At 35.2% G+C, this 27,529-nt stretch overlaps 3 protein-coding genes across 4 annotated transcripts in view; 2 read left to right on the top strand and 1 right to left on the bottom strand.

The window, feature by feature from the left end:
- The first annotated feature begins 824 nt into the window (after positions 1–824).
- On the top strand, positions 825–12,672 carry LOC128989733 (mitotic checkpoint protein BUB3-like). The gene is made up of 8 exons (XM_054411753.1): positions 825–1,084; positions 2,283–2,483; positions 2,935–3,004; positions 4,196–4,347; positions 5,995–6,153; positions 6,422–6,567; positions 7,234–7,373; positions 12,433–12,672. The coding sequence occupies exons 2-8, from the start codon at positions 2,283–2,285 to the stop codon at positions 12,549–12,551; spliced, it is 987 nt and encodes a 328-aa protein (XP_054267728.1). The 5' UTR covers positions 825–1,084; the 3' UTR covers positions 12,552–12,672.
- Positions 12,673–16,675: 4,003 nt separating this feature from the next.
- On the bottom strand, positions 16,676–17,613 carry LOC128990459 (EKC/KEOPS complex subunit TP53RK-like). The gene has a single exon (XM_054412829.1). The coding sequence runs from the start codon at positions 17,443–17,445 to the stop codon at positions 16,750–16,752; it is 696 nt and encodes a 231-aa protein (XP_054268804.1). The 5' UTR covers positions 17,446–17,613; the 3' UTR covers positions 16,676–16,749.
- Positions 17,614–18,961: 1,348 nt separating this feature from the next.
- LOC128989650 (uncharacterized) overlaps positions 18,962–27,529 on the top strand; it is a 29,625-nt gene continuing 21,057 nt past the window's right edge. The window contains exons 1-2 of one of the 2 annotated variants that reach the window (XM_054411611.1): positions 18,962–19,204; positions 23,899–24,087. In XM_054411611.1, the coding sequence (XP_054267586.1) occupies positions 23,959–24,087 (129 nt within the window). In that variant the 5' untranslated portion in view covers positions 18,962–19,204; positions 23,899–23,958. The remainder of the gene's footprint in view (positions 19,205–23,898; positions 24,088–27,529) is intronic. The other variant, XM_054411612.1, reaches the window with a different exon arrangement.

The following is a 27,529-nucleotide window of genomic DNA, read 5'->3' as shown; positions in this document are numbered from 1 at the left end:
AATTTATGTTCATAAATTTAAATAAATATAGCGCAAATTAATGAGCTGATGTCAGCTGTCTGCCATATTATCTTATGGGACTTCTGACACTAAACAACCCTACATGCGATGTTGCTAATTCTACCAGGCCGTGCAGGACATCTGGCTCTGGCACTAGACAACACTACTTGCAACGTTGCCAATCCTACCAAGCTGCGGCCTGGAGTTAAAGGTGGCCGTGGGAACGCCCACAAGTTCAATTCTGACTTTAATCTCAGAATTCTATCTTTTTTCACAGAGAGGAACGCCCACTTTGTTAAACTCTGACTTTAATCTCCGAGGGGAACGCCCACTAGTTATATTCTGATTTTAAACTCAGAATTTAGACTTTTTTCTCAGAGAGGAAGCCTAGTTTTTGCGTTCTGATTTTTTTTCTTAATTTTTTCTCAGAGATGATTTTACAGTTGGTGGCCATTTAGCGCCGTTGTAAAAATCCCGTTAAACAGAAAAAAAATCCTCAACTTTGAAAGTTGGTAAAAAAACTAAATTGAAAATCTGGACAACTGCAGAAGCCTGATAGGAAGGCGCCAACGCCAACGGCTCCATAGGCTCCAGGCTCCAGCCAGGCTGCATAAACAGACGAGACAACCAGAGTGGAGTGACCGGGAGTGACCCGAGTGACAGTTGGTTACTTTTGGATTGGATTCGGTTTGGTTGGTTTAATTTTCCTTCATTCAATGTTCGTTCAATTCAAAATCGCTCAAGGAAAAGGAATGGTGGAGTGGAATGTGGAATGATGGTCGAACCGTCTTTTATTCCATTTTGTATTGTCTAATTTGTCTTGTCTACTTGTCTTGATTCCATCGTTTGTTTACGTTCAAACAAGAAGAAACATCTAAAATTCTTTTAAGTTGAATTTTCAGATTAGACTTAGTCCTAATTTACTGTTACTTGATACAATATTTATATAGATACCGGTATATAAATAGACAAATTTTCTCACATTCGTTAACTGTCAGCTCTTCATTCAAAACTTTTGAAAAATTAAGCCTATTCTAGACCTATTGTGCGTCTAATTACATGCTGTGAGGTCGAGATTATAAAGGTAATGTATTTTCATTTAAGATTATCATCATGTAGGCCTATTCCTCTTTTAAAACCCAGTACATGTTTGACTTTAAAAAACGCACATTTAAGTTAAGATTATAATGAAAATATAATGGACTTATTATTATATTAGCTAATCTCCCAAGTCTTTTTGTCGATCAGAATGTTGAAAACAAAAGGCCAATTCATCGAGTTGAAGCAATACATCGTGTATTTCTACCCTTATGTTCCAGCCTTCCGGAGAATCAGAATATAGAGAGGCCTCACTGGTGAGAGCTGCTGGGGGCCTCGTAGACTACATTTTACTTGAGTATACTAAATAAATAGGCTTACTCATCCTGTCTCTTTGCTGATAAGTTAACTGGAAGTGAGAGTCTTATAAGAAACTAGCAGAGTACCTATATTTCGTACGGGGTTGGCGTATTCAAGTATAAAATGCTTATTGCAATTAATTATGCTCATGCTTTGCGTTTAGTATAACACATCTACCATAGCCATAATGTTCTACCACTGCACCTAAACAATTAAAAAAAGTAAAATATTTCTGTGTATCACAGCTTTTTGTTGCTGCTTAGTTCAAATTAGCTGTCGTCATAACATAACAACAACAACAAATAAAATAATAGTGCTGCACCCAGTAGGTAAATCTTTTAACTTTTAATGGCATTCAATATCACAGAATCAACTGGTTTAGTTGAATCAGCTGACTAAATAATTTAATTCCTCTTAAATATGAATACTTTTTTTGTCCTAGGACGCTAAGCTCGAGCCTGGGATTGTTTTTCACATTACTTCAGGCTAGACCAAGGGGTTGCGGCATTGTCTTTTAGATAAAATCCATTGGTGACTTGGCGGGGATCGAATCCGGGACCCCTAAATCCTCCCCCAAAAATTGGTATTCATTACTAATTAGGCTACTGAAAAATTGTGCTGAAAGAAAATATGAATACTAATAAGGTTCATATGAAACTCCAGGGAGCCACTGGGGCGGAGCCCGAAAGGTTCTTTGAGACAAGAATATATTTATATGTTAATCGGGATGTGAGCTATCATCATGCCAAATTTCAGCCCGATCCGACCAATAGTTTTATGCGTGATTGAACTTCAAACAAACAAATACACAAACCTTTACATTTATAATATTAGTATAGTATGATGTTGAGTCAGGTCTAAACAGCTTTTGAAATATTTTTTAGATGACTGGAGAAACAAGGACTGAATTTAAATTAAAATCCCCTCCGGATGACGGAATTTCCTCTGTAAAATTTGGACCGAACTCATCACAATTTCTGCTGGTTTCATCGTGGGATTGCACAGTATCATTATATGATATCCAGACAAACAACTTGAGAATTAAATATTCTCATGACAGGCCTGTGCTTGATGTCTGTTTCCAGGTAGGTTACAACACATCATACCTCTAACTTATTTTAAATTAATTCATACTCATCCTAACTTACTCTGGCTTAACTTAAAACTAATTGGAATGATCACTGTTATTTAATATAGGCCTAATCCAGGAAATCATTTCATTCAGGAATTCATTGTTTGGCTTTTAAATACTGCTGTTGTCTTGCAGAAACATATTAAGTCAGTCTGGAAGCCCAGAATAAAAAAAATGGCCCACCACCACAGTGCCTAGACACGTCAAGAATAGATTTCCATGTCATGCTCTACTATTCTTTTCAAATACAGAGCTGAGTCTTGATAATCCGATCACGCGGTGGATGAGTACTGCAAGAACGCATGCTAAATCCCATTTAATCGTGTTTGTGGGGATTGAGTGCACGGAGAATAGTCCAAATATCAAGTTTATTAAGTGAGATCAATTTTATTTGCTTTTTTCAGGATGCTGTTCACAGCTTCAGTGGAGGTCTTGATAATACGCTTAAAATGTATGATTTCAATAGCAATTCAGGTGAGCTAATTTTGTAGCAATTTTATATACTTGGATTAAATACCGAACATCTTAGTAATCTTAACTTCAAGTGTACATTATATTCTTGATCTGTACTTAGTTTTTTTGTTAAAATGCAATATGTTTCAACAACTATTTTATTTAAATAATCATTGTAAATACATCATTAAATAGATTAAATATATAATATAATAAAATAAGTGCCTGCCACAAGCCACCTTAGAACCAACTAGTATCATAACTTTTTTATACTTAAAAAAGACTAAAAGAAAAAAAATAAGGTAAACTTTGTAATTTTTTAAAAAATATATTGGTCCCTCGCCCACAAGTTTTGCAAACCTGGCGAGGCCATACATGACCTCGCCAGGTAAAATAAATATGATGATGATATTTATCTTGAATAAATATATTTGAATCGTTAGGTGTGTAAATAGCAGCTCGAGAAACAACGCTTTTAACAAATTCTGAGTGCCTCGAGTGACATCTGAACACATTTTTAAGACACCAATAATTCATTAATAATATGTAGATATGTTTATTTTCCATTCCAAGTCCACCATGCAGTACGCCAATAAGTAGCCTACAGTAGAACTCCAATTATCCAAATTGCTTACAATGTAAAAAGATTTTTTTTTTTTGTAGAGTAGAGAGGAGGTAAAAAATGCATTTACGTACATTTAGATGCTCAATGTCCTCTCAATAGTGCCAGACTCCCGTGGGCTCAATGTCCCCAGACTACGGGCTAAAAAAACCTTCATCTCTTAGGACGAACTGTTTAGCACATTACTGGGCCAGGCCTTTTAAACTATACCACTAGGGCTTTCCTTCTTATTTCCTCCAAAAGCTAAGGCCGATCAAGATCGACCTTCTTAGCCCCATGACTGCAGGCTCTGTAAACTGTTTCGGTAAACCATTCAACTTTAATAGAATAAATGATATTTGATTTGATTTTGACTTGGGTCATGAGGGCAATTGACACAGCTTGAATGATATTTTTAGTAATTGGCTACCTCACATATGGCATATAATGCACGGTGAACAAGAAATCCAGTACAGGTTATGGTGGTAATGATGAATCCTAGAGGGTAATAGTTCAGGCTTCTAAGCAATGGTATTTCATGAAGTAGCCTACTTTACATTGCTAGAATATAGTGCTTATTAAGAATAAACTGGCATCCATTCGAATTGCAGAAAGTGTACTGGGAACACATGACAGTGCAATCAGAGCTGTGGAGTACTCCAGTGAAGTGAACGGAATTTTGACTGGGAGTTGGGATGCCACAGTTAAAATGTGGGACCCCAGAGCCTCACGCTGTGTCGGGAACTACACACAGCCCGATAAGGTAACATCAGTGGATCCTTGATAACAACATTTTCAAATCTTTGAAATAGATGATCCCTATAATCGCAATTTTATTTCAAACCTTGATAAAAAGTCTTATTTAAATCCAATGTGTCTTGTTATCTAGGTTATACTGTATCATTAAATTGTCTTAAGTAAAGTTAAAAGCAGGCTGTGGCTGGCAACAAACTGATATTTAGTTAAACGAGGGGATAGCGGAATTTTCTCCCCCTGGAATTTTACTCCTTAGCAAAACTGACGTCACAAACAAGAGGGTAAAATTCAGGACGCAAACTTTTGAGTTGCACAACATCAAATCAATAATTTAAGGTGGAATTAAACATATATTTTCACGGTTGTGAATTTAATCAGAACACATCAAATTATAAAACCTAGAGTGTACGGGCCGAAATTTTACCCCTGGACTTTTAACCTTTTCATGAGGTCAGCTTAAAATGTAAAGCCCAGAATTTTACCCCCTGGTCATATATATAAATTAGTGAGAATAATTAATTTTCTTCTAAATAAATTGTTTTTCCACGGTCGTTTGGTAAAAAAATCTTTTAAGATATGTTCACCCAATTATCATTCAAATGGGCTACTCAGTTTGTTTGTACATTTATTAACTAACAGTTGGCCCCAAAAGTCAAATCCCGAAATTTGAATATTAAAACTAAACAGCAAAACCTGTTTACATGTACATTTATTAACTAACAGTAACAGTTGGCCCTAAAAGTTAAATCCCAAAACTCGAATATTAAAACTAAACAGCAAAACCGGTTTATACTTAGTTGAGATTAGAAATAAATTAAGATAGGCTACTTAATAATAAAATGTTTACTATTCAATCAAAACTAAAATGAGAAAATTAATTATTCTCACTAATTTCTATATCTGCACAGGAGGTAAAAATCCCCCTACTAAAAGGGACTAAAGGGAACAAAATAAAAATAAGCGAGTAACAATAAGTTGCTCATATTTTATCGTTCAATTGACAAAACCATACAAACATTGTTGTTAGCATTAATTATTTTTTTTATCATTACACAGGCCCTATATTGTTGGCTGTTCAGGTTTCAATTGTTTTTTTCCCATATTTATTAATTGTGTTGTGTGCTTTAACAATCTAAATCTTATGAACTAGAATGACGATAGTGACTTTGCTGCTATTATAACCTTATTGTTTGTTACTCAATCTATATAGGCCCTCCTAAATAATTAGGTCTAGGCCTGGGTATTTTGATTCTTTGAAAGAGCTGTAAAATATAATAGGAAAATGTAATTGTGCCTAAGATAAACTAATGATTGCTATGTGACGATATTAACCTTGTAAATGAAAAGACAATAATCTTACTCTGTGCTTACTGGTAGCCGCTTACCATACTGATTCCGTACCAAGAAGCAAGTTACAATATATGCATTAATGTTTTTTTTTTTCAAAAGTAGTCGAGAACTTAACGTTGTGCTAGGGCGAATGGCTTCAGTAAGAAGTCATAGAGAGATTTAAATGATCTAAGTGACTCCCACTCATCTACTTTCCTATTATTAGGTTAATATGTTGAAATGAAATGAAATGAAATGAAAACATATTGAACTAAGGATAATGTTTAAATGTCTTCATTTAGTTGATAATGGTTTATGTTTGCAGGTTTACACCATGAGTTTGTGTGGGGAGAAGTTTGTCGTCGGGACTGCAGGACGAAAGGTCTATGTGTGGGATCTCCGCAACATGGGCTACATACAGCAGCGACGAGAATCCAGCCTCAAGTACCAAACACGCTGCATTCGATGCTTCCCCAACAAACAGGCAAGTGTCACTGGTAATGTTGAGATGGGTCTCGACTATAGTAGGCTACTCATTTTTGGTGAATATATATAATAACATAAATATTTGCTATTTGAAAAAAAAACTGTAGTATTTTATTCTATTTGAACCCAATAATCACTATTTGGGCACCATATAATGATTTAAAACATGACCTTTTCCAAGTTCTTCAATTTAGTGAGGCTTTGTAATTTTACAATGAACAAATTCGAAGTGAGTTACAATCATAATAAAAGAATGTAAATTTTAGGGATATGTGCTCAGCAGCATAGAAGGAAGGGTTGCTGTAGAGTACTTGGACACCGGAGCTGAAATGCAGAAGAAGAAGTACGCTTTCAAGTGCCACAGGCTCAAAGAAGGAGGAATAGAGAAAATATATCCTGTAAATGCTATCAGGTAAAAAGGTTTAATTAAATGACTCTTGATTTTAAAAAGAGTATCTTTACAAACACAAGTTTCTGCTGTGTGTTAATGAAGGTGAGTCTGTGGCTCAGTCGGTAGCGTTGCTGACTTCGGGCCCAAGGCAGTGGTGTCGTGGGTTCAGATCCTGGTCCCTGCCGCTACTTTTTATCAGTACCTTTCACCCTTGCTTTGCTGGATAGGTTCCACGCACAGGTCGGTAGCCTGTGTGTGTGTGGACGGGAGAATGCAAGGTGAAAAGAGGCTGCCAACCTCTTACAAAAGATTAAAATAATAACAAGTAAGAACCATATTAGCTTTGATTTAAATCATACAAAAGTAAAATTCAAATTTGTTTTTTATGGACCTTGGGTATCTGGTGTTTCTTTTACATATTTGCTTCTGCTTAGTTTTAAATACCTGTTACAAGACAAAGCTAGAAAAAAGGCAAAAGGTTTTTTTTACTATTTTCAAATGATTAAGTAAACAACTTAGACTAAATGTCTTTTGTATATTCTTTCTATTTTTATTTTTTTTATGCTTTCCTTTAAGTTTTACTAAACACGCCCAATATTTTTTTCTCTGAAAGCAATTCTCACTTGATCTAAACTGTATTGTCCTTGGACATACACTAATTACTGTACGGTTCTGGTTTTTTTTCAGTTTTCACCAAGGCTACAACACATTCGCAACAGGAGGCTCTGATGGTTATGTGAATATATGGGATGGCCAGAACAAGAAACGTCTGTGCCAGTTCCATAGATACAACACATCCATAGCGTCCTTGTCCTTCAGCCATGATGGTAAGTTAAAGAGTGGTTTGTACTTTTATCAACATTTTTTAATAAAGAGAACTGTAATGGGCAGCAAAATGCATGCATATGTGGGAACAAATCTCATGAAGTGAGATTTTTTAAATACCCCTGCCGCAGCAAACCTGCAGACTAAGCGAATTTCCATTTGCCTGATTTGATTTTCAATGAAAAACTATTTCAATAGCATTAGATTTAACGAGTACCAAGGTTTGCTGCTACAGGGAGGGCAGTGGCGTACTGTCACTGTAGGGGGCTTGGAGTGGCTTAGATGAGGGGGCCTGTCAAAGCGGCGCCCTCCGAAATCCCGTTTCAAGTGCAAATCAGAAGGTGCCAGATCAGGGCTGTACGGCGGATGGTCAAACTGTTCCCAACCAAATCCATGAATAAGGTTTTGAGTGGCACCAGCAGAATGGGGACATGCGTTGTCATGGATCAACACAATGCCTTCACTAAGCATTCCACGTCTTTTGATCTGAATCACACTCAAAAGTTTTCTCAGGGTTTCACAATATCTTTCCACATTGATTGTTTCCCCTCTGGGTAGAAATCAACAAGCAAAAAGCCCTTTCTGTCCCAGAACACAGTGCATATGATTTTTCTTTTCGTCAAAGTTGTTTTGACATTTTGATTTCGGGGGGATTGTGAGTGTCTTCATTCCATTGATTGTTGTTTGGATTCGGGAGTGACATGACAAACCCAAGTTTCATCACCTTGTAACGGGTCAAATGGGTAGGGGGGTAAAAATAACGATTTAAACCACGATGTTTAAACAGCTAATTATAAGCTGTTGAGTAGGCCTAGTCGTGGCACTAACGTAACTGTTGCAACTTAACCTCAACGTCGTTACCTAACTTCGAAACGAAACCGAGGTGACAGACGCACCAGCAGACGACTGGGACAGAGGAAGTAAAAACCGCCGCACTGTTTTTCGGGGAGCGTCGTCTGCTCCAGTTTTACTTCTCCGCCTTACTTCTTCATCTTCCTTCCCACTATGCTTCTTCTTGCTCTAGTTCTTCTTGCGCCTTCCCTCAAGCATCAAGCTTTGTTTTTTGGGGTTTTTTTTTTGTAACCTCTGACCAATCAGAGGTGAGCGTGAGGGGATTGAGGGGATTTTCGAGGGGTAAGAAGAAGGTCGTCATTCTAACTCCGACCGGCTTCCCTTCGAGTTGAGAATATATTCGTCTTCTTTCGTTTCTCGTGCATTTTAGTGGTAGTGTGTGTGCGAGTTTTCGTCTAGAGTGTTTCGTACGTATAGTCTGGATCTTCGATTGGTGAGTGTTACCATAATACTCAACTGGCGTTATTGGGGTTAGTCCTCAAAGTGTGATAATTCGATATTCCCAGCCAACTTTTACAGGCTAGGCCTGACTATTCCGCCATAGTTATACAGCTTAACCAACTCTTTTTTGTAGGGATGGTCAAGTCTCGAAATTTCGGGAAATTTTCAATCTCGTTACACGAGACGAGATTACTTTTTGGCCGAGATTTTTATCGAGACAAGAATAAAAAAAAAAAAAAAAAATTAAAAACGCCTGCAGAAAGTCAATGCAATACCCGCAATACAGGAGCGTGTTGTAGTTGCGTTTCCTTTTCGAAGGCGTTCTTATTTAATTAATTCTTTTAATGTAAATATTACTTTAATTGTTTTAATGTAAATATTACTTTCATTATTTTAATAATATTACTTTAATAACATTTGAGAAGTTTTGTTAAGAGTAAGCAGTGTGAGGAATGTTTTACAGTCCAACCTCAGTATAACGAATCTGAAGGGACCGAACCGAATATTCGTTATATCAAGGATTTCGTTAAAATGAGGTTCGTTATATAGAGGTTAGGTTTGCAGGAATTTTGCTAAGTCGAGGTTCAGAACCAGCATCAGTCTATATAGGTCGGGATTGGACCTGATTAAAACACAATTAAAGTAGTCTAGGCTACAATACTTTACAGTGTACAGTGTTTACATTGTAAAGTAGAACCTCGCTTATCCGGGATACTAAAGGGAAGGGATCTTTAATATTGCGCAATCATGACATTTATAGTCATTGACCTTGGTACAGGTTACAAACTTTAGTTTAAAATCACAGCTTACTGCTTACTCCAACCCACCTAAAACCTAGCCAAACACTGTATTGCATAGCAATAAACCACGTAAAGAACAAAACAAAACATTAGAGTTTTGTAAGCTACTGCTCGCGATAGGCCGGTAGGCTACATTACTGCTTTAAATCACAATGGAGGAATGTACTGTATTAATCATGAACTTAGTACAAATCATATTGAAAATAAAGAAAATATTAGATCGGCTAAGTCGTTATAAAAGTGTATAATCATAGCCAACTTAAAGATAATAAAACACTCGTTAATGAGATGTTAAGATATCGATGTTGCTATTCTTTTTCTTTGCCTTGATCTTCTATTCTTTTTCTTTCTAAGGTTTCTCTCCATCCAAAAATTGTACAATTCACCATATTTACTTATCACCCAATCACAGCTTACTACACATTACGTCGTCATCAGTCCTCAGTGAATGAAATCAGTTCTCTTAGTTGTAAACATAGCGCGCAACGACGACAGCAGACAGGGATGTGTAACAGAGCAGACGAATGTTAGCGCAAGCATTGACGTCACCTTTCCATTTCATTTTATGAAGAAACAGATTTTTCAAAAGCAATAATGGTGGTGGGGGGTTCGTTGTATCGAGGGAGAGACGCAGACAATTCGTTAAGTAGAGGTTAAATTCGCTATGTAGAGGTTCTGACAATGATAAATTCGTTATATTGAGGTGTCTTATTTTAGCCAGGAACATGAAAAATTTGTTACATCAAGGTCGTTGATATGGATTGTTCGTTATGTAGAGGTAAAATATACATTGTGTCTTATGGAGAGTTCTGGGGGATTTAAAAAAGTTCGTTATATCAAGGAATTCGTTATATCGAGGTTCGTTATATCAAGGTTAGACTGTATTACTATAAAAAAAGTCAAAACAAGTAACTATTTTATAAAAATTAATATTGCTTTTATTTTATGATTTATTTTATTTTAGGATAAGTTGAACTCTATCCTAACTGATATCACCATGTTTCCTAATCGTAGGCATTTTTAATAAGTTAGGCGTGATTAATAAAAAAATGTTATGCTGATGTTATTTAATGAAAGATTGTAAATATTCTTGCCTATTATCATTATTTTAGTATTTAAACAGTCATCTAACAATGTTACAAAATCAGGTAAAAATTTCAAACGTGCATTTCCCGTTGTGTATGAGAAGAGAAATCTCGTCTCGAAATTTTATGAGAAATAAAAAATCTCGTCTCGTCTCGTCTCGAACTAAAAATCCAATCTCGTCCATCCCTACTTTTTTGCTTTTACTATTACAGTTGGTGACGTATCACTTTAATTAGCGTATGTCGCCCGTATTGGGAATTTTCCTCTTAGGTCTTTAACCCTTTTAAAAGTACCCTCACGTCCCGAAGTTCGTCCCAGCAGACAGGTCTCTGCTGGACCAAGTTTGTCTAGGTTTGCTTAAGTCGACCACGTGAGGAAGCAGAAGTTTTAATTTTTCGTTTTTGGCTCAAGGAGCAGTTTCACCTTTTAGTTTTGTTTTTTTTTTTTGTTTGTTCCTCACCTGGACCACTTAGGCTAACTTGTTTTCTTTTTGTTTAATAAATTCGGACTCTGTGGGAATTAGGCTAGGTTAGGCCTATCTTGTACTAACCTTGTTTGTTACAGGTTGACGACTTAACTCCGTAGGTAAGCGGGGTGACTACTTAGCTTACCTGTTCTCTCGTTAAGTTAGCTAGTAGTGTGTCATTAAGATAATTGCCCACAGAGTCAAGTCAAAATTATTAATTTCCCCACAAGCCCTAGGCTAGAGTGGTGATTTCGAGTTGGGTGTTTGGGTAACCCGCAACGTTCGTCCCGAGCTCTGTTAACCAGGGCTATCAAATTTAGGCTATCCGAATCACTATCGAATCCTGGGAAAATTCCCCGCGACCAGACTAGGGCGAATCCTGGGATCTCGTTTTCTTATTGGTGGCGTAATTTCCCACTTGTCGCCCGCTAGGAAAATTACGTCACAACCTGTAACAAACTCGTTTAAGAATTCATCCCCTTCATCACTGAAACAGGTGAAAAATGTCAAGGCACTGCCAAGTCGCTTCTTTTTGTGTTCATCCGTAAGCATCTTCGGAACCCAACGGGAACACATCTTTTGATAATTAAAGCAAATAACCACAATATCATGCAAAAGAGATTTTGAAATCTGTGGGAATTAATCAGAAAGCATTCTTATGGTGAAACGTCTGTTTTCACAAGTTTTTTCATTCACCTTTTCAATTAAATTCCTGACTCACACCAGATGGCCGCCCGCTGCGAGCCTTGTCATGAATATTGGTGCATCATTGAATTGCCGAACCTATTTTCTTGCCATTCCATCAGTGATAACTGTTTCTCCATAAACTTCTGTAAGTTGGCGATCAATTTCAGCAGGCTTCTTGCTGTCACGTTCCTTGCATTCATTCAAAAATTGTATTACAGAACGCACTTTACAGTCCGCGGGATCAGAAATTGTTTCTAACATTTTGAGCGCACACTAACTAATGAAAACACAACACAATTTTGCCGTTATTGCGTCAGCTGTTAACAAATGAACCAATGAGACTAGTGCACATGCGTGTAACATCGTTGTTAGCACTGTGCCGGGGGTAGAACAAAACGGTACTTACTTTCTGGACAAGCCTCGTACATATACACATATATATTTTACAAAGTAAAGCTAGTTGTTCCCACTTTACCCTAGCTTAAAGCTTCTAGTGATAAGCAGGATTCAAACCTGTACCTTAAGGATGGGAGTCCCGAGTTCTAAACACTAGACCAGCCCTACCTCAATGTATTTCTTTATAGTTGTCTATCTGCTTAACTTATTACTTCACCTAAGCAGCTTATGTACAAATAAGAGGACAAAATGTGGGCAGTTAGCTAACGTTTAAAATCAAAGTGATAGATCAAGTGATAGTGTGATAGATGTTAAAAAAAGAACATGTTTCAGGTTCAGTCCTGGCCATCGCTTGCTCCTACATGTACGAAGAAGATCCTCTGCCTGACCCTATGCCAGAGAATAATGTCTTCATTCGCTATGTCACAGATCAAGAAACTAAACCTAAATGATACCAAGTACTGTCTTGAATGTATTTTTTTGTGTTTAGGATATTTCTTGTCTCAACTTTATTTACTTTTTGTATTGAAGTAGTTAGCAGTTCTTTGTAATTATAATCTTTATCAACTTTTACTTCTGTGTTTTTTTATCCTTGACTTTTAACAACCAAAGCAGATCTTCTGCCATTGCGAAATCACAGGTACACAGGCTACAGTAGTTATAATAAAAATATTATTTTTGGGAAACTTATAGAGAGAAAGTCAAAAAGCTCTTTATTTGAACAGGTATACTTGATTCAGGGTGTCCACATTCTGGAAAGTCATGGAAAAAATGCTGGTCATTGAAAGTCATGGAAATAGGCAAAAGGTCATGGAAAGTCAGGGAAATCCCCAATGATGGATGGATTTGAGGGAACTTTTCAATGCACTAGTCGGCCGTAACCCCAACTGTTAATGATAGATTGTAAGATCGATAAGATTTTACTTAATTAAAGAGATGAAAAAATAGATGGTTTATTAACATAGTTGAGAATGAAACTGATTAAATGTAAACAAGTAATATAAATTTATCATAACAATTAAGTTAATAAAACATGTGGTTTTATCTTCAAATGGCAGGCAGTAGAGAATATACATAGACACCACATACATACATACATAGTTCTAACACCAACTATTGTAGCATTTTTCAGGATTTCTCACAAATTTATGACAATTCAATTCATTACAGTTGTATTAGTTTATGAGTTTTGAAAAATGAAAAAGGGGAGAGAACTTGGCCAGCTATGGGGACGGCAGAGTCTGGGCTTTCCTTTTTCCTTCCTTACTTTGAATGCCATATTTTAGCAAAATGTATTACTCCATTGTTTTCTTTTAATACATATTTCAGTATATTCTGTGAAATAACTTGTTTAGGCAGTATTTTTCGTGTGTGTAAGAATATTATAATTTTCAAGTAAAGTTCGTAAGTCATGGAAATTTATAGTAAATAGTCATGGAAATAAATGACAAATTTTCTGTGGACACCCTGTTGATTGCATTGCTTATGTCGGAATACATAAAAAATACAGTTTTCCTTATAAACTAGAAAATTAGTTAGAAGCAGTGCTGCCTACCAACCTGCTTTATAACGCTCACATCTCAAACTACACTTTTTCTACCCTATGGAAGAGCATGAGAGCTTTCACACTACAGTTACGGTGACGACAGAAACTCGTGCTGTCTTGTAGCCATCCACTGCCACTGAGCCGGATGGTTGTCGTGACGAGGCCGTGCATCAGTGGCACATGTAGTTAAATGCAATCTTTCATACAGCAGGGGTTTCAATACAACGGGAGCCCACCAGCCAATTCAAATAGAATAGGTGTTGCAATGTTTATCGTTTACAATCTGACCGGTCAATTAAAAATCTATTTTTATGTTATCGTGTGTGACATTAACACATTCACCTCCCCCTAAGATCAGAAACCGTGCAAGTGAAAGAAACATAGAATTGGCGTAAAAATTACTGTTTTCAAACGGACTGCAGAAACCGTAGGTGTGAAAGGCTCGTGTATCAGTCTTAAAATGAATATCAATTTACCAGACAAAGTTTTTAACCATTGCCAGGTTGTAAACAAAGACTAGGTACTTAAACAGTTGAAATAAAAATTGGATTAAAGCACAGGCTATTTTATAATTAAATGACCTGATATAAGTAAGAAGGTGACCATAATATGGTCACATCTACAACATATATTATATGTTGTAGATCTGCATTCGGCTTATTTTGCATACCTATATGTTAGTATATTAGTAGTATTAGTAGTATATTAGTAGTTTTATTAAAGCCTCTAACTTATCCTAACTTAAGTTAATGTGACTTTCTTAAATTTTAAACTTTGTTGTTACAAGTCATGTTTGTACAGTCTAACCTTGATATAACGAACCTCGATATAACGAATTCCTTGATATAACAAATTTTTTTTAATCCCCTAGAACTCTCCATAAGGCACAATGTATATTTTACCTCTACATAACGAACAAACCACAACAACGACCTTGATTTAACGAATTTTTCGTGATTTCGGCTAAAATAAGACACCTCAATATAACGAATTTATCATTGTCAGAACCTCTACATTGCGAATTTAACCTCTTCATAACGAATTGTCTACGTCTTTCCCTCGATATAACAAATCCCCCACCCAATTATTGTTTTGGGAAAATTTGTTTCTTTATCAAATGAAATGGAAAGGTCACGTCATCGCTTGCGCTAACATTCGTCTGCTCCGTTTTACATCTTTGTCTGCTGCATCGATGTTATTATACATCGATGGTCTGCTGTCGCTGCGCGCGCTATGTTGCAACTGAGAACTGATTTCATTCTCTGATGACTGATGACGACGTAATGTTTAGTAAGCTGTGATTGGGCGATATGGGATAACTATGGTGAATTGTACAATTTTAGGATAAAGAGAAACCTAAGAAAGAATATAAAAACAAAACCAAAGATAAATAATAGCAACATCGTTATTTTAACATTCCTTTTACGAGGGTTTTTTTATTATCCTTAAGTTGGCTATGATTATACACTTTTATAATGACTGATCTAATAATTTATTGTTTTCAATACGATTTGTTTCAACTAGCAACACGTCCTATAGTTGATGATTATTATTGACATTCCTCTGTTGTGATAAATCAGTACTGTACTGTACCGTACTGTAAGTAGCCTGCCGGCCTATCACGAGCAGTAGCTTACAAAACTTTCTACTGTTTTGTTTTGTTCTTTACATGGTTTATGACTACGCAATACAGTGTTTGGCTAGGTTTTAGGAGGGTTAGATCAAGCTGTGATTTTAAACTTACAGTTTTTAACCTGTACCAAGGTCAATGCCATTGTTGCGCAATATTCAAGATCCCTCCCCTTTATTATGCCGGATAATTTAGGTTCTACTGTACAATGTAAACACTGTACTGTAAAGTATTGTAGCCTATACTACTTTTAATTGCATTTTAATGAGGTCGAATCCCGACCTATATTGACGGATGCTGGTTCTGAACCTCGACTTAGCGAAATTTCTGCAATCCTAACCTCTATATAACGAACCTCGTTTTAACAAAATCCTTGATATAACGAATATTCAGTTCGGTCCCTTCAGATTCGTTATACTGAGGTTGGACTGTAGTAGTGATGGGACAACCGACTGGAAAAAACAATCGACTAGTCATTCTGTTGTTTTTAACTGGTTATGGTATTAGAAGCAGATTACTCTATTAGTCATTTACATCTAAATCATTAGTACAATACTACTTAAAAAACGGTGACTTGGAAATCAAACATTTTTAAAGACATAAAAAATAAACCTAATTACATTATTTTAACTATACGGAAACACTGTTCACAATAATTCGTGTAGGCCTACAGTACCTACAATAGTTTATCTACAACCGTTTTCATTCACCAGTCAGTCTTAACAAATGTCAGTATGGTTCTTACGACTAGTTTCAATCACTGACATTTGACTGTTTCCAGTTATTCCAAAGATAAGTTGACTGATTCTAGTCGCCGCTGTAGGACTGGGAGTTTGAAGTGACTAGTTTCCATTAAATCCAGGAGAACTTCCAACAATCGATTGAATCAGTTGTTTTCAATCAGTTGTTCCTATCACTAGGTTAAATGGATTAATTATTAGGTTATTCATATAAGCTATTGCTTAACACTCTATTAAAATGCACAATTTGCGCATGGGTCCCCTCCTATAAGTTAACTTAGTGTTTGAAAATGAAAATAATCTCACTTTTAAATTGGATTCATGAGTAGGCCCTAAGCATTACCATGCACGAGTTCTTTGGTCTGCAATAATAATTTGAAATGGTTTTTTTACATGGGTGAAAAACTGCTTAAAGCGAAAAAAGGTGAATAACAAGATTCGGCTGCGCTTTACTTGACGTCCTACACTCATTCGAATGAAAATATCGATCGATATATCGATTAATCGATTGCTTCATTCGATATATCGTTTGGTTAGTTAGGTAAGGTTAACCTAACCTAACTAACCAAACGATATATCGAATGAAACAATCGAACGAAAATATCGAATAGAAAAAACAATCGAATGAGTGTAGGACGTCAAGTAAAGTGCAGCCTAAGATTCAAATATAAAATGTTCTGTATTTTTACTTTGTGCAATAATTACTACTGTACAGCAATAAATTCTCAAACTCGTCAACCTACCATGGTTCTTTTCCTACCTCTAGCTCTTACTTCTTCAAGCTTACTCATAACTTCACTGCAACTCCCCTTCTTATAAACTGTCTGGTAAGCTTTTAAGATAAGATCAAAAAGCTGTTCAGAGTTTTTGTGAGTACTAATAAGGGCACGTTCCAACACATATAAATCAACACCTTTATCTTGAGGTGATGCATCAAGAAGACTGAGTCCAAAATCAATTAAGTACAGTTCTGGTTCACATTCTGGACTATTTTGCTTCAATAACATGTTAGATGTTGTGAGATCGCCATGCACAATTCCATTCTTGTGCAGCTTTCCTAGAGCTAAACCAATTTCCTGACAAATTGTTTCCAACTTTCCTCTGACATCACCTTCCGCTTGTAAACTTGTAAGTTCATTTATAGCGTCTTTCACTGTAACACTGTTAACAATTTCTTCCATTACTAAAATGCGATGGTCAAAATCAACCAAGTAAATGGCTGGGGTGCGTACTCCAGCATTTTTGCTCTTCACTATTGTTTTTGCTTCTGCTTTCATCCTTTCCTTGGTCAGATGTTCATCCAAGTCATTAATTCTGTAATGCTTTACAAATCTTTCCTTTACAATCACCCTTTTATTTAGATATAAACCCTTGTAAATCTTGCCCTCAGCTCCTTGTTTGATTACCATATAATTGGCATTTAGATCCATTGACTCACACTTGCCACTGACGTTAAATTCACTAAGGGCTTATTTTTAATGTGCTACGCTAAATTAAAATAGGCTAAAATAAATTGTATGTAAAAATAACACTATTAACAGAGTCCACGATTTAATTTTAGAATTTGAATAAGAGTTCCAGTCAACCAACATCAACAAACAGCTAAACAGCTCAACAACATAACCTCACTCAATGTAATGTTTGTTTATTTCGATAAACCATGTTTATTCAATAAACCAAGCTAAGGCATCATCTTCGAGGGTGCCATGTAGCCGTCGACGTGTGGATGTACTATCTCAGGGTAGATAGTAGCATAGATTAAACATACTCCCTAGCACTATTCAAAGTCAATGATTATAGCTTCTTTGAATAGTATAGGGGGGTATGTTAAACATGGTTAAACATAATATGTTTCATCAAGATGCAGCAAAACGTAAACTTAATTATTGCGAGGATATTAAAATACCTCTACACACTTAATGAGTATCTAGAAGCCGACCACTCCTCAATAAAATGAAGTGACCTGCCGCCAAATTTAAATCAAGATCTAAGAATTTGATTTCTCAAAGTATTTTTGCTGTAAATATATGTTTTGTTTAGTAATAGTATTGACGCCATCTATCCAGTTATACTGGTCAACGATGAAGAGAAAAGTATGAAGTATGAAGTATAAGTACCTCAACCGAAGCAATGAGCAAACCTGTAGACAGCTAATTTCCCGTTCCTATTGGCCGATTACGCTTGTTTGCAAACTCGTTCCAAAAAAATAAATGTAGGTTTACACATTTGTACCTTCCACCATGGGTTAAGCCATTGACTATATATACCTACCTATATTGACTATTTAACAGTACCATTTATTAATTGTTCCTGGTGAGCACTAATTGTTTGCATCATTAAGTAGTGTTAATTTATTGAGCACTATTTTCCCAACTAATTGTTTAAATTAGTGTTGTTTATGGTGCTTCATGCAACGCTGGTTCTTCACCCTCCAGTCCAGGGGCAGATGCAGGACTAGAAGTTGGGCTGTGCGGTGCGCGCCGGGGAATGTGAAACCCCCTGATAAGAAGCAATAGCCCTTCGAATGCATGCATAGTATTTAGTACGAATACTAGAGTAGTTAGTAGTCCGGCGTTGATGTGGCGTGAGTCGTGACGCCGCATGTCTAGTAGTCCAGTGGGAATTCGTGTACCGCGCAGCATTTTCGTCTTGCGGCACACGTCAGATCATAAGAAAGAGGAGGATAAAATTGAGATTAAGGAATATTTATATACATTGATATAAAATAGAGACCACAGTTAGTACCCTATTTTAAATTATTTTAAATGACTAATGCCATAGATAAAACATACGCATTTCGACTCTCATCATAGAAGCCCTACATATGAACAATATCTTACTATCAATCCAATATACTATACATTGAGGAGTATGTTTAATCTATGATAAATCACTATAGACTGAATGAGAAAAGGAGAAGAATAACAAAACAAAGATGGATGATGGCTGTGCTTGCTGTCTTCACTTTCTTGTCTTGTTGACTTGTCATCTTCCTTCTTGGCTCTAGCTAAACAATTTGCAACTGCATTTTAACGTATGCTTTACTTTTGATTCCACTGTTATTTTAAAACAAAACCGTGTTTACTGGTGTGTTGTTTCTTTCCAAGAGTGTGTATTTCTATTATAGAGGATTAGGCCATTTTTGTTTGCCATTGAAATCGCCGACAAGCCTATTGCTCAGTTTGGCAGGTGAGTTTGTGTAAAAACAGGTTCTAAGTGAATTATTTATTTAAAAATTATAGTAAAATAATCAATATTATTTATTAGGCTACTTGTTTCGAACTAGGACTATTAAGTTACTTTATGGATAGGCCTAGGGTACAGTTTCATAACAAGTAAACTTAAATATCCATTGAAATTATCGATTTGATTAGTAAACCTTAATTCGATTTTTTCATTATCAGCAAAGTTTGGTTGGTTAGGTCATAACAGTTTGATTTTATAGGCCTACTTGGGTACAGTTTCTTAACTGGGCTATAATAATATTGATTGAAACTATCGATTCGATTAGTAAACCTTTTAAAATAGATATAGGCCTATTTTAAAATATCGATTATTAATCAATATTTTCAATTCGATAGTTTGAATCAATATTAGCATAGCCCAGTTAAGAAACTGTACCCGCCTACGTATAGTAAAAAAAAAAAAAAAATGGATTGATTAGGCTATTTATTTATTTTATTTATTTATTTACCAACGGCAATAGGCCTACACCAATTTACAAAGATAAAGATTGAAAGCTACAACAGTGAATGTTTGTGTTTTGTGCTAGGCATTAACAACGATAAACAATGAAAAGAATAACAGTAGTTAGAAATTAAACTAGTAACAATAATAAATAATGAAATGAATACCTAACAATAATAAAACATTAAATGAACAACAATAATAATGATTTGAGATACAACAAGATCAAAAACAGCACCAACAGTGAAATGTTATAGAGCGTCACGTTCCTCTGCTGCCACTCGCCTATCAGCCTCCAAACTGGAAGCGAAAAGGAAGGAAAAGTTTTATAATTTAGTTTGGGACGGTATTATTAAGTTATTTCCTTCCCGATTTTTGGGATGGGATGGGACAGGACTTTTCCTGCGCCTAAAAAGCGTTTGTTTTAACTTAAGTCTTGATGATTGCAGTTATCTACCATGAAAGACAAACAAAATCCATTTTTACTGTTTATGGCACTGATCTAGGCCTATAAAAACAAAAATAAAATGGGTAAAAATTTACGGGTAGGCCGGAGTTTGCAGAAACTTGTGACTCGCGGTCACGACACATTTGTTGAAATGGCTCGCCATCATAATAGTGTGATCGTCTGTATGACTCCGCTCGTTGAAATGACTCACGGTCATGGCGCGATTGTCAGTGTTATGACTCTGTGTGGTCACGTCATGATAGTCGGTATGATTCCGTGGTCACGGCGTGATTGTCGGTATGACTCCGTGGTCATGGGGTGATTCTTGAAATGACTCGCAGTCACGGCGTGATCGTTTAAATGACTTCACCTCCTGCGTTCGCGTGAACATCTCTCGTGATAGCGGTGTAATAGTCACTTGCAAAGTGGCAAAATCGCCAACCATCGTATCAAAAACCTTCCCGAGAAATTCCCGAATCATATGTAGGCCTAAATCCCGTTCTGAAAGTCGGGAATAGGCCTATTTTTTCCCCCAATATATTGGGACCCGCCCATCCATTAAAAAATCGAATGAAGGTTTACTAAGTAATCGAATCGATATTTTAAATCGATACTAACCTAACTTACTTAGTTCAGTTACAAATCTGTATTCTTAGGCCTACACACTAAGGTACCAATTATGGAACTAAACTTGGGCCCACCAAATGGTAACTTACTGTAAGTCTACAATTTACAATAGCCTAACTTAGGTCTAAGTTATAAGTTTGCGCAGGTTTTAATTTTGTCTACAAATAATTTAACATTAGGTAGGTAAGTTATGTTTAAGTTGAACTAGGATAAATAATTAACTGTGTAACGTTTATTAAAAGATCAGTTGTGTTCTTTTCGTTGGGAATCAAATCAAGTTGTGATGATAAGCATGTAGCAGGTAAGTTATCTAATTTAAATAGTCGGCCTAGTCTTAACTTATCTTAAAGATGAAAAAATTTAGGCATGTTGGACAATTGTAAAAAGTTGTAAGTTTGTCTAACTAGCCTGTTAAAGTTTTGGTTTTGTAAATGGTTAAGACAATTGAAAACAGTCAGTACATAATTATTTTACTTAGGTTGGAGTTAATTGTCTTAAAAATAGCCTATTCAGTTTTGACGGAGTTGAAATTGTAACTTACAAACCTACATTGTTCGTTAAATGCATTGGTCATGAACATTTAAGATGTGCCTATAAAAAGAGTGTTATTATAGGAGCATAAAATGTGGGAGAGTAGGGGAATGGCGAACACCTTAGGCATTTTTTCAATATCTGAAATGAAATTTGTACTGTAAAGCGGGGTAACTTGAACACACTTTTCAACTTCTGATATGAATATTTTCTAAAATATTTATAAATTTTCAATTGTTTTTAGATATAGGCTCTATGGACTCATCTAGGAGATTACATTTACAATATTTCAAATTTGTTAACTTATTAATTATATTTTGTTTGTTGAAAAATATATTCCTATCGGTTCAAGTCACCTCGTGGGTCGGTGTGACTTGAACACAGCATATTTTTTTCAATGTTATTATTATGTGTATTGCATTATTGTACAACCTTGGGGTTACTTGAATACACTGTACAAGAGCTTTCAAATGATATTATTTAACCTATTTAAAAAATTATTTTACATGAGTTATGATCAATTATTGTTTGGAAAACACTAATTCTCCCAAGAAACTTAAAAAAAATCATCACAAACTTGTTTTTTAGTAGTAAAACATATTTCCTTACCTTAAAATGATGTGGAAGATTTGTAGTTTCATACAAAAAATTAAACACATTTTTATTTTCATTTTAAGTATTTTCCACCTGGCCACGGGTCGAGTATTTTTGGTCTTAAATTGATAATTATTGTAAAATCTTAAAACTAAAGTAAATTATGAACTTTCTTTGTACAATATTTACACAAGGATCTTTCCCTTAGGTTTTTAGTTTTTGTTTTGCTTCTGGCGCCATTTAGTGATATTCGGCACATGCACGACACTTCTCGTGTTAACCAGAACAGGAACGGGAATGATTTCTTTCACGTCTAGGTTATACCCGGCAACAGTCTATTTTTTCTGGCACACTTCCATCCTGTTGGAAGTGTGCATGAGTTATATTCATCCCCACTCGTGTTTTAGGTCCATTTTGCAGTGTCACGGTACCTTAATACTGAACCAAAACAATTGTGTTCATGTCACCCCCAAACTGGGAGAAAGTGGTAGTAGCCACAAAAAAAAAATATATCTCCATTACCTGATAAGATGAGAGAATGAGATTAGTAATTTCTTGTTAAGGAAAGTGTACTTAAATGACATAAATTATTAAACAGTTAATATGTATTATAATCTGTATTGTGTCTAGGTTAAATTTACGAAAGAAGAAAAATTGGCCTTCGGACGTGTTTCCTATAATTATTTTTTTATGGTCAAGGGTTTTTAAAAATATGTTTATAATTATATATATACAACTACAAAGCCAAGTGATAACTTTGATGGTGCAAAAGTGTTCCTAGTCCCTTCCATATTTGAATTACAAAGATATTTAACTTTTTTTCCTATTTTGTGTTCAAGTCACCCCGGGCACCTCGTCTTACGGTAATTTTACATTGCCGCCTAGGATAACCTTTTCAAGGTTGGGTTTGTGGTTGGACTACTATTTTTTTTTCTAATAGAGACCTTAAATTTAATGATCTCCTCAACCTATTCTCTTATTTAAGATTTCCTTCCAATTTCTCGCTAACCAGATCCGGGTCATATTGACGTTTGCTACAAAAAGTAAATTTTTAGTTATTGTAACTAGTGTACTTACTTAGGCCTATATTCAAAGATAAGCTGCACTTTTGGCAATGGTTCAAAGTGAAATGATCCAATGTCATTCCCAGACTTTTTGAGGACCTTGTATATTAAACTACTCGTAGGCAGATGCGATATTCAATTTTGTGTGTTCATTTTTTATTTGGTTGCAATTAATTTGTTAAAAAAAATGTAAACTAAAACTGTTTTTACCCTATAAAGCCACAATTTTACTATTTCTCATTATAAATTCATTTAATAAATTAGGTTGGAAACATTGGGGGATGGTAGTTCAGATCAAAACTTTGTTTGCATAAGCAGAAAAAAGCTACATCTTCTGTAGGCCTACAGACCATGCACAGCAAAGAAGTGTAACCAAGATAGGCGTATTAATAATTTGTGATCAATCTTCAAGCATCTACAAGTTGACTTGGGTCACAGTTGTAATTTCTGGATTCAGCTTGCTTGTTAATAGTTTACATCAGGCGATAGAGGATTTTTTCATCAACTATTCATAACAGGCTGTGAAAGACCTGTCAATAAAATTAAATGTTTTTGAGCTCTTTAACCTTCCAGGCTTGAACTAGTAGAACATCATGTGTGAGTATTGTATTATTAGATTGAAACAAATAAAAAAATTAAAAAGATAGAAGATGGATATTTTTAAAATAACCTGTTACAAATAAATTCCTTTGTAATTTTTTTTAGTTTTTCCACTTGTTTATCATTGTACCTAATTAGTTTGGATTTGTTACGATGAAATCATCTTTTGAAGATTTCAACTCATCAGATGTGAGTATGTTTAGAGAAGTATAATGTTTAACATTTAGAAACCTATAGTTGGAGTTGTATGTATTCATGTTTTCACTGTAATTTCAATTAAAACTTTATACCATCAACTGACTTTGGTAGTTAATCCAAAATTCTTGTGACAGTGTTTTCAGTGTAAAATGAAGAAAAGCGAAGAAAATTATAAGTTTGACAGTTAATAAGTGATGGAAGGCTACACTAATGTTATCGGTAGTTCATACGACTTTGATGATCTTGACATCGAAGGGAGAGTCGTTGATGAATGGAATGCTGATGAAGAAGAAAAACACTCATCGAAGAAAGAACTGCCTAAGGTACTTTTGTATAGGTTAATTTTGTAATATATACAAGCCTGTGACTTCCCTTTTTCTAAAACCATTACCCAATTTGTTTTGTCACCGTTACATTAAACGTGTTAGTGCAAGTTTACACAGCATTCATTTATCAAGAATGTAACTTTTTAACTATGATTACAAATGTTTATAATTATCTCTTTGGTAAATTTGATATTTTTTCCTAAACTTACACTGGTAATTTCTGATCTAATGCTGTAGCCTATATTAAAAAAATAAACCCAAAAATACTTTCAATAATTTCCATTGTTTTCACTGATCGTGCGTGTGGATGCAATGTGAGAGTGGAATGGCGTGAGATGGCCTGTGTAGCTATTTTACTGACTAAAAGCACCTGTTTCTTTAGTCAGAACTATTAAACTAGTTAAAAATCTGATAATGATAATGGAGGTCAAATAGCTTCTTCTAGTCTAGTTTCTAACCATCAAAAAACCTTCAATTTTTTTCTCAGGATAGAACACTCTCAGATTGTCAGGCGAGCACTATAACCACCTAGCTAACTTACGCAGCCATTTATTTTGCATATGAAAATAAAATTGGATCAAATCAGTTACTTAATTTATTGACAATCAAATTTATAATGCATGATAGTAGTATTTGGGTGAACATAGAAATTACAAAGGAAATTATGGGAATAGACTTAACCAATCAGAGAACAGGATTTTGTCTTGTCGCCCAGCCCCTCCTGTGGCCAATCAGACTGGTATCGCGAGACACCCCAACCCTTCAGGCCCCAATCCTCTGATGGCAGTGATGGGTTTGCGATTGATATTGGATAAAAAGTACCAATGGGGAGCTGGGACGCGAGGCGAGCAGAAGCGTTGACATTTGGACCTCGACGTCAGTTATTAGCTTAAGACTAATGATAATGGTATAAGAAGCGCTGCAGCCAGTCTTTCATAGTTCTGCAACAAGGTCTCCAATGCCGAATGTCGGGTGTCATCATCTGTTCCTGGTATTGTTGTATTAGGCAACTAAAAAATAAAAAAAATAAAAATTGCTCGCAGCCTTCAGGACAGGGTTTGTACAACCGCCATCACAGGCGTCATCGTAGACGTCAACTTGGACGTCCGGTCAGAGGTTGAGGGTGTCTCTTGATAGAATGGAGGCTAAAAGGGGGGCACATGACGTCGTTAAACTCTTGCTCTCTGATTGGTCAATTCTATTCACCAGAGAGAACGAGAGGCTTGAAGTAACAGGCTAAAAATTAAGTTTTCCTTTTACAGTGATATTTATCATAACGTATATATTTTAATTATTATTAATTGCTTGAGAGGCAGTGTGAAAGATAAATAAAACTGCATGCTACTGAGCAAATCTTTAGAACTGTATAATGTATAAATAGTATTAAAAGTGCAGACAAACCATTTGATCATTGTAGTAAAATATTTAATGGAAATTATTGTGTTAAATAAATTGTTTGATTAATTGATTGGTTGACAATAATGCATTCAGCTCATTAAATGTTAACACATTTTAAAATAGGTTAAGGATGTAAAATAGAGTGCAAGGTCATGCTATCCTCAGAAAAATCCTAAAATCATTTAAAAAGAGGTATCAGTAAAACTCCTTTTAACCGTACCCCTTACAACTGGACTGAATACATATAAATTAACAGTTCAAATAAATTGGAAAATTAGCTAGTCAACGCAGGTTGTCTGCCATATTTTGTCTGGCTTGAACTGAGACATTGACACAGTGGGCACTAACTATTTGATGATAACTCTTTTTTTATTCATATACATTTTATTGCAATAGCTACAGTAAAGACTTTTAACTCTGTTGTAGGTATCTTAAAACAAAAAAAAACATTAAATTCCAACCATTCACTGATACAAAAAATATAGAGTATCCAAAACAACCTATATTTTCACCATCAACTAGGTGTAGGTATCCTGAGTTTTAAGGTGATGAACCCTATAATGATACTGTTGGTTTACAATATTGTATAATTATATAGGCCTATTTTACAAATTGAAACTAAAAAAATGTTATTTATCAGTTTCTTTCCTTGAATAATTTTAATGGTAGGAAAAATTAAAATAACGCTTTGTTATTGCAAAAAACTTCTTTCTAGGCTTTTCACCCGAGTCATATAATAACACCAATAAACCAGGAATGAGCTTTTGGTTTTGGGAAGGTGGATGTAATAAGATCCGCTTTTCCAAATTCTAATAACTTTGAAAGTGTTATATTGTTACAACGATGAATCCTTAGTTACTCTAGTTTAAAAGAGATTCATAGTATGTCTACCATATTCATAACAGCTCAGATGTGAAAAAAATCATGTATCATATAATAAGATAACAGATGGGTGTTCAGAACAGTTGTTTTTTTATTTCAAGGTAAGTATAGATTTGTAATCAATTTCGTGAACAGTAAATTAATCACTTATGAGCCTAGTGTAAGTGGTTAAACACTATATTTAAGCTATGCAACTTTAACGGAGAATTTAGTTTGTTCTTAATTCTATTCTTAGCGCGATATTGTTGATGAAAATTATCCTACATTTAAAAATATTTTCTTACATATTTAAATATGTTAAAACTGTTTGTGATCATTTACCTAGGCTATATAATAGTAGTTAGTGTATTATTGGTCACAGTGAAAAATTGAGTAAGTATAACTTAAATGTTAAACCCAAATAAGCTTTAAATAATATGTCTATCAAATAATATTTATAATTTAACTACGTGCTTTTGATTTAGATTATGTTTATTGGAATTAAAGGTAACTTTTTTAATTTTCAAAGGCCTATTCTAGTTTTCCTATATTACTTATTTTTTGCTATAGAAACTAAACAGTGCATCCCCTTCACAGGTATCAATGTTGAAGTTTTCTGTTGGTTGCAGTTGTTGACTGTTAATAGTTCTTAGTTTAAAAGTTTTCCTTTCAAGTGGACATCTGAAGCGTTCTTAGTTTAAAAGTTTTCCTCTTAAGTGGACATCTGAAGCGAGTTTTTATTTTCTAATAATGAAAAACATCTAAGAAAATCGTGATTGCCTTTTAATATGAAATATGGAAACCAATAAGCATATACGATGTGATAAGCCTGATCATTGTTTTATGTTGCGGGACGTGACAATGGCGTGAGATTAGTCCCATCATATTGGAGTTATCACTGGTCTCACGGTCAGACAACGAATCCATCGTCTTGGCCCCGAAAGCTGAATGTTTGTAGACTTTCGGCAACGGGTATAAAATAATTCAAAATCTTCCTGAAGAAATATACATTTGCTTGTGTGGTATTTGATGATTTCTGTGCCATTTGTGTAATTTAGGCTATAAATTATTTAGGTTTTGTAATTTTGCCGAACTTTATTTACTTGTTTCTTTGATAATCAAAACAATGGAATTATATAGTTTACTTAGTAAGTGCATATTTGTATTTTTTTGGTCACTA

This window comes from Macrosteles quadrilineatus, unplaced genomic scaffold, assembly GCF_028750875.1.
Source record: "Macrosteles quadrilineatus isolate MER2022 unplaced genomic scaffold, UCM_ALF_1.0 Scaffold_3__2_contigs__length_128488019, whole genome shotgun sequence".
In the NCBI taxonomy this organism is placed as follows: domain Eukaryota; kingdom Metazoa; phylum Arthropoda; class Insecta; order Hemiptera; family Cicadellidae; genus Macrosteles; species Macrosteles quadrilineatus.
This window is presented reverse-complemented; position numbering and strand designations above follow the sequence as displayed.

What these genes read in the sequence shown, in the direction of transcription:
- LOC128989733 (XM_054411753.1), top strand. Translation starts at nt 2,283, where the DNA reads ATGACTGGAGAAACAAGGACTGAATTTAAATTAAAATCCCCTCCGGAT. An exon ending in TATCCTGTAAATGCTATCAG is followed by an intron (nt 6,568 to 7,233) that starts GTAAAAAGGTTT and finishes GTTTTTTTTCAG; the next exon opens with TTTTCACCAAGGCTACAACA. An exon ending in CTTGTCCTTCAGCCATGATG is followed by an intron (nt 7,374 to 12,432) that starts GTAAGTTAAAGA and finishes AACATGTTTCAG; the next exon opens with GTTCAGTCCTGGCCATCGCT.
- LOC128990459 (XM_054412829.1), bottom strand. Translation starts at nt 17,445, where the DNA reads ATGGATCTAAATGCCAATTATATGGTAATCAAACAAGGAGCTGAGGGC.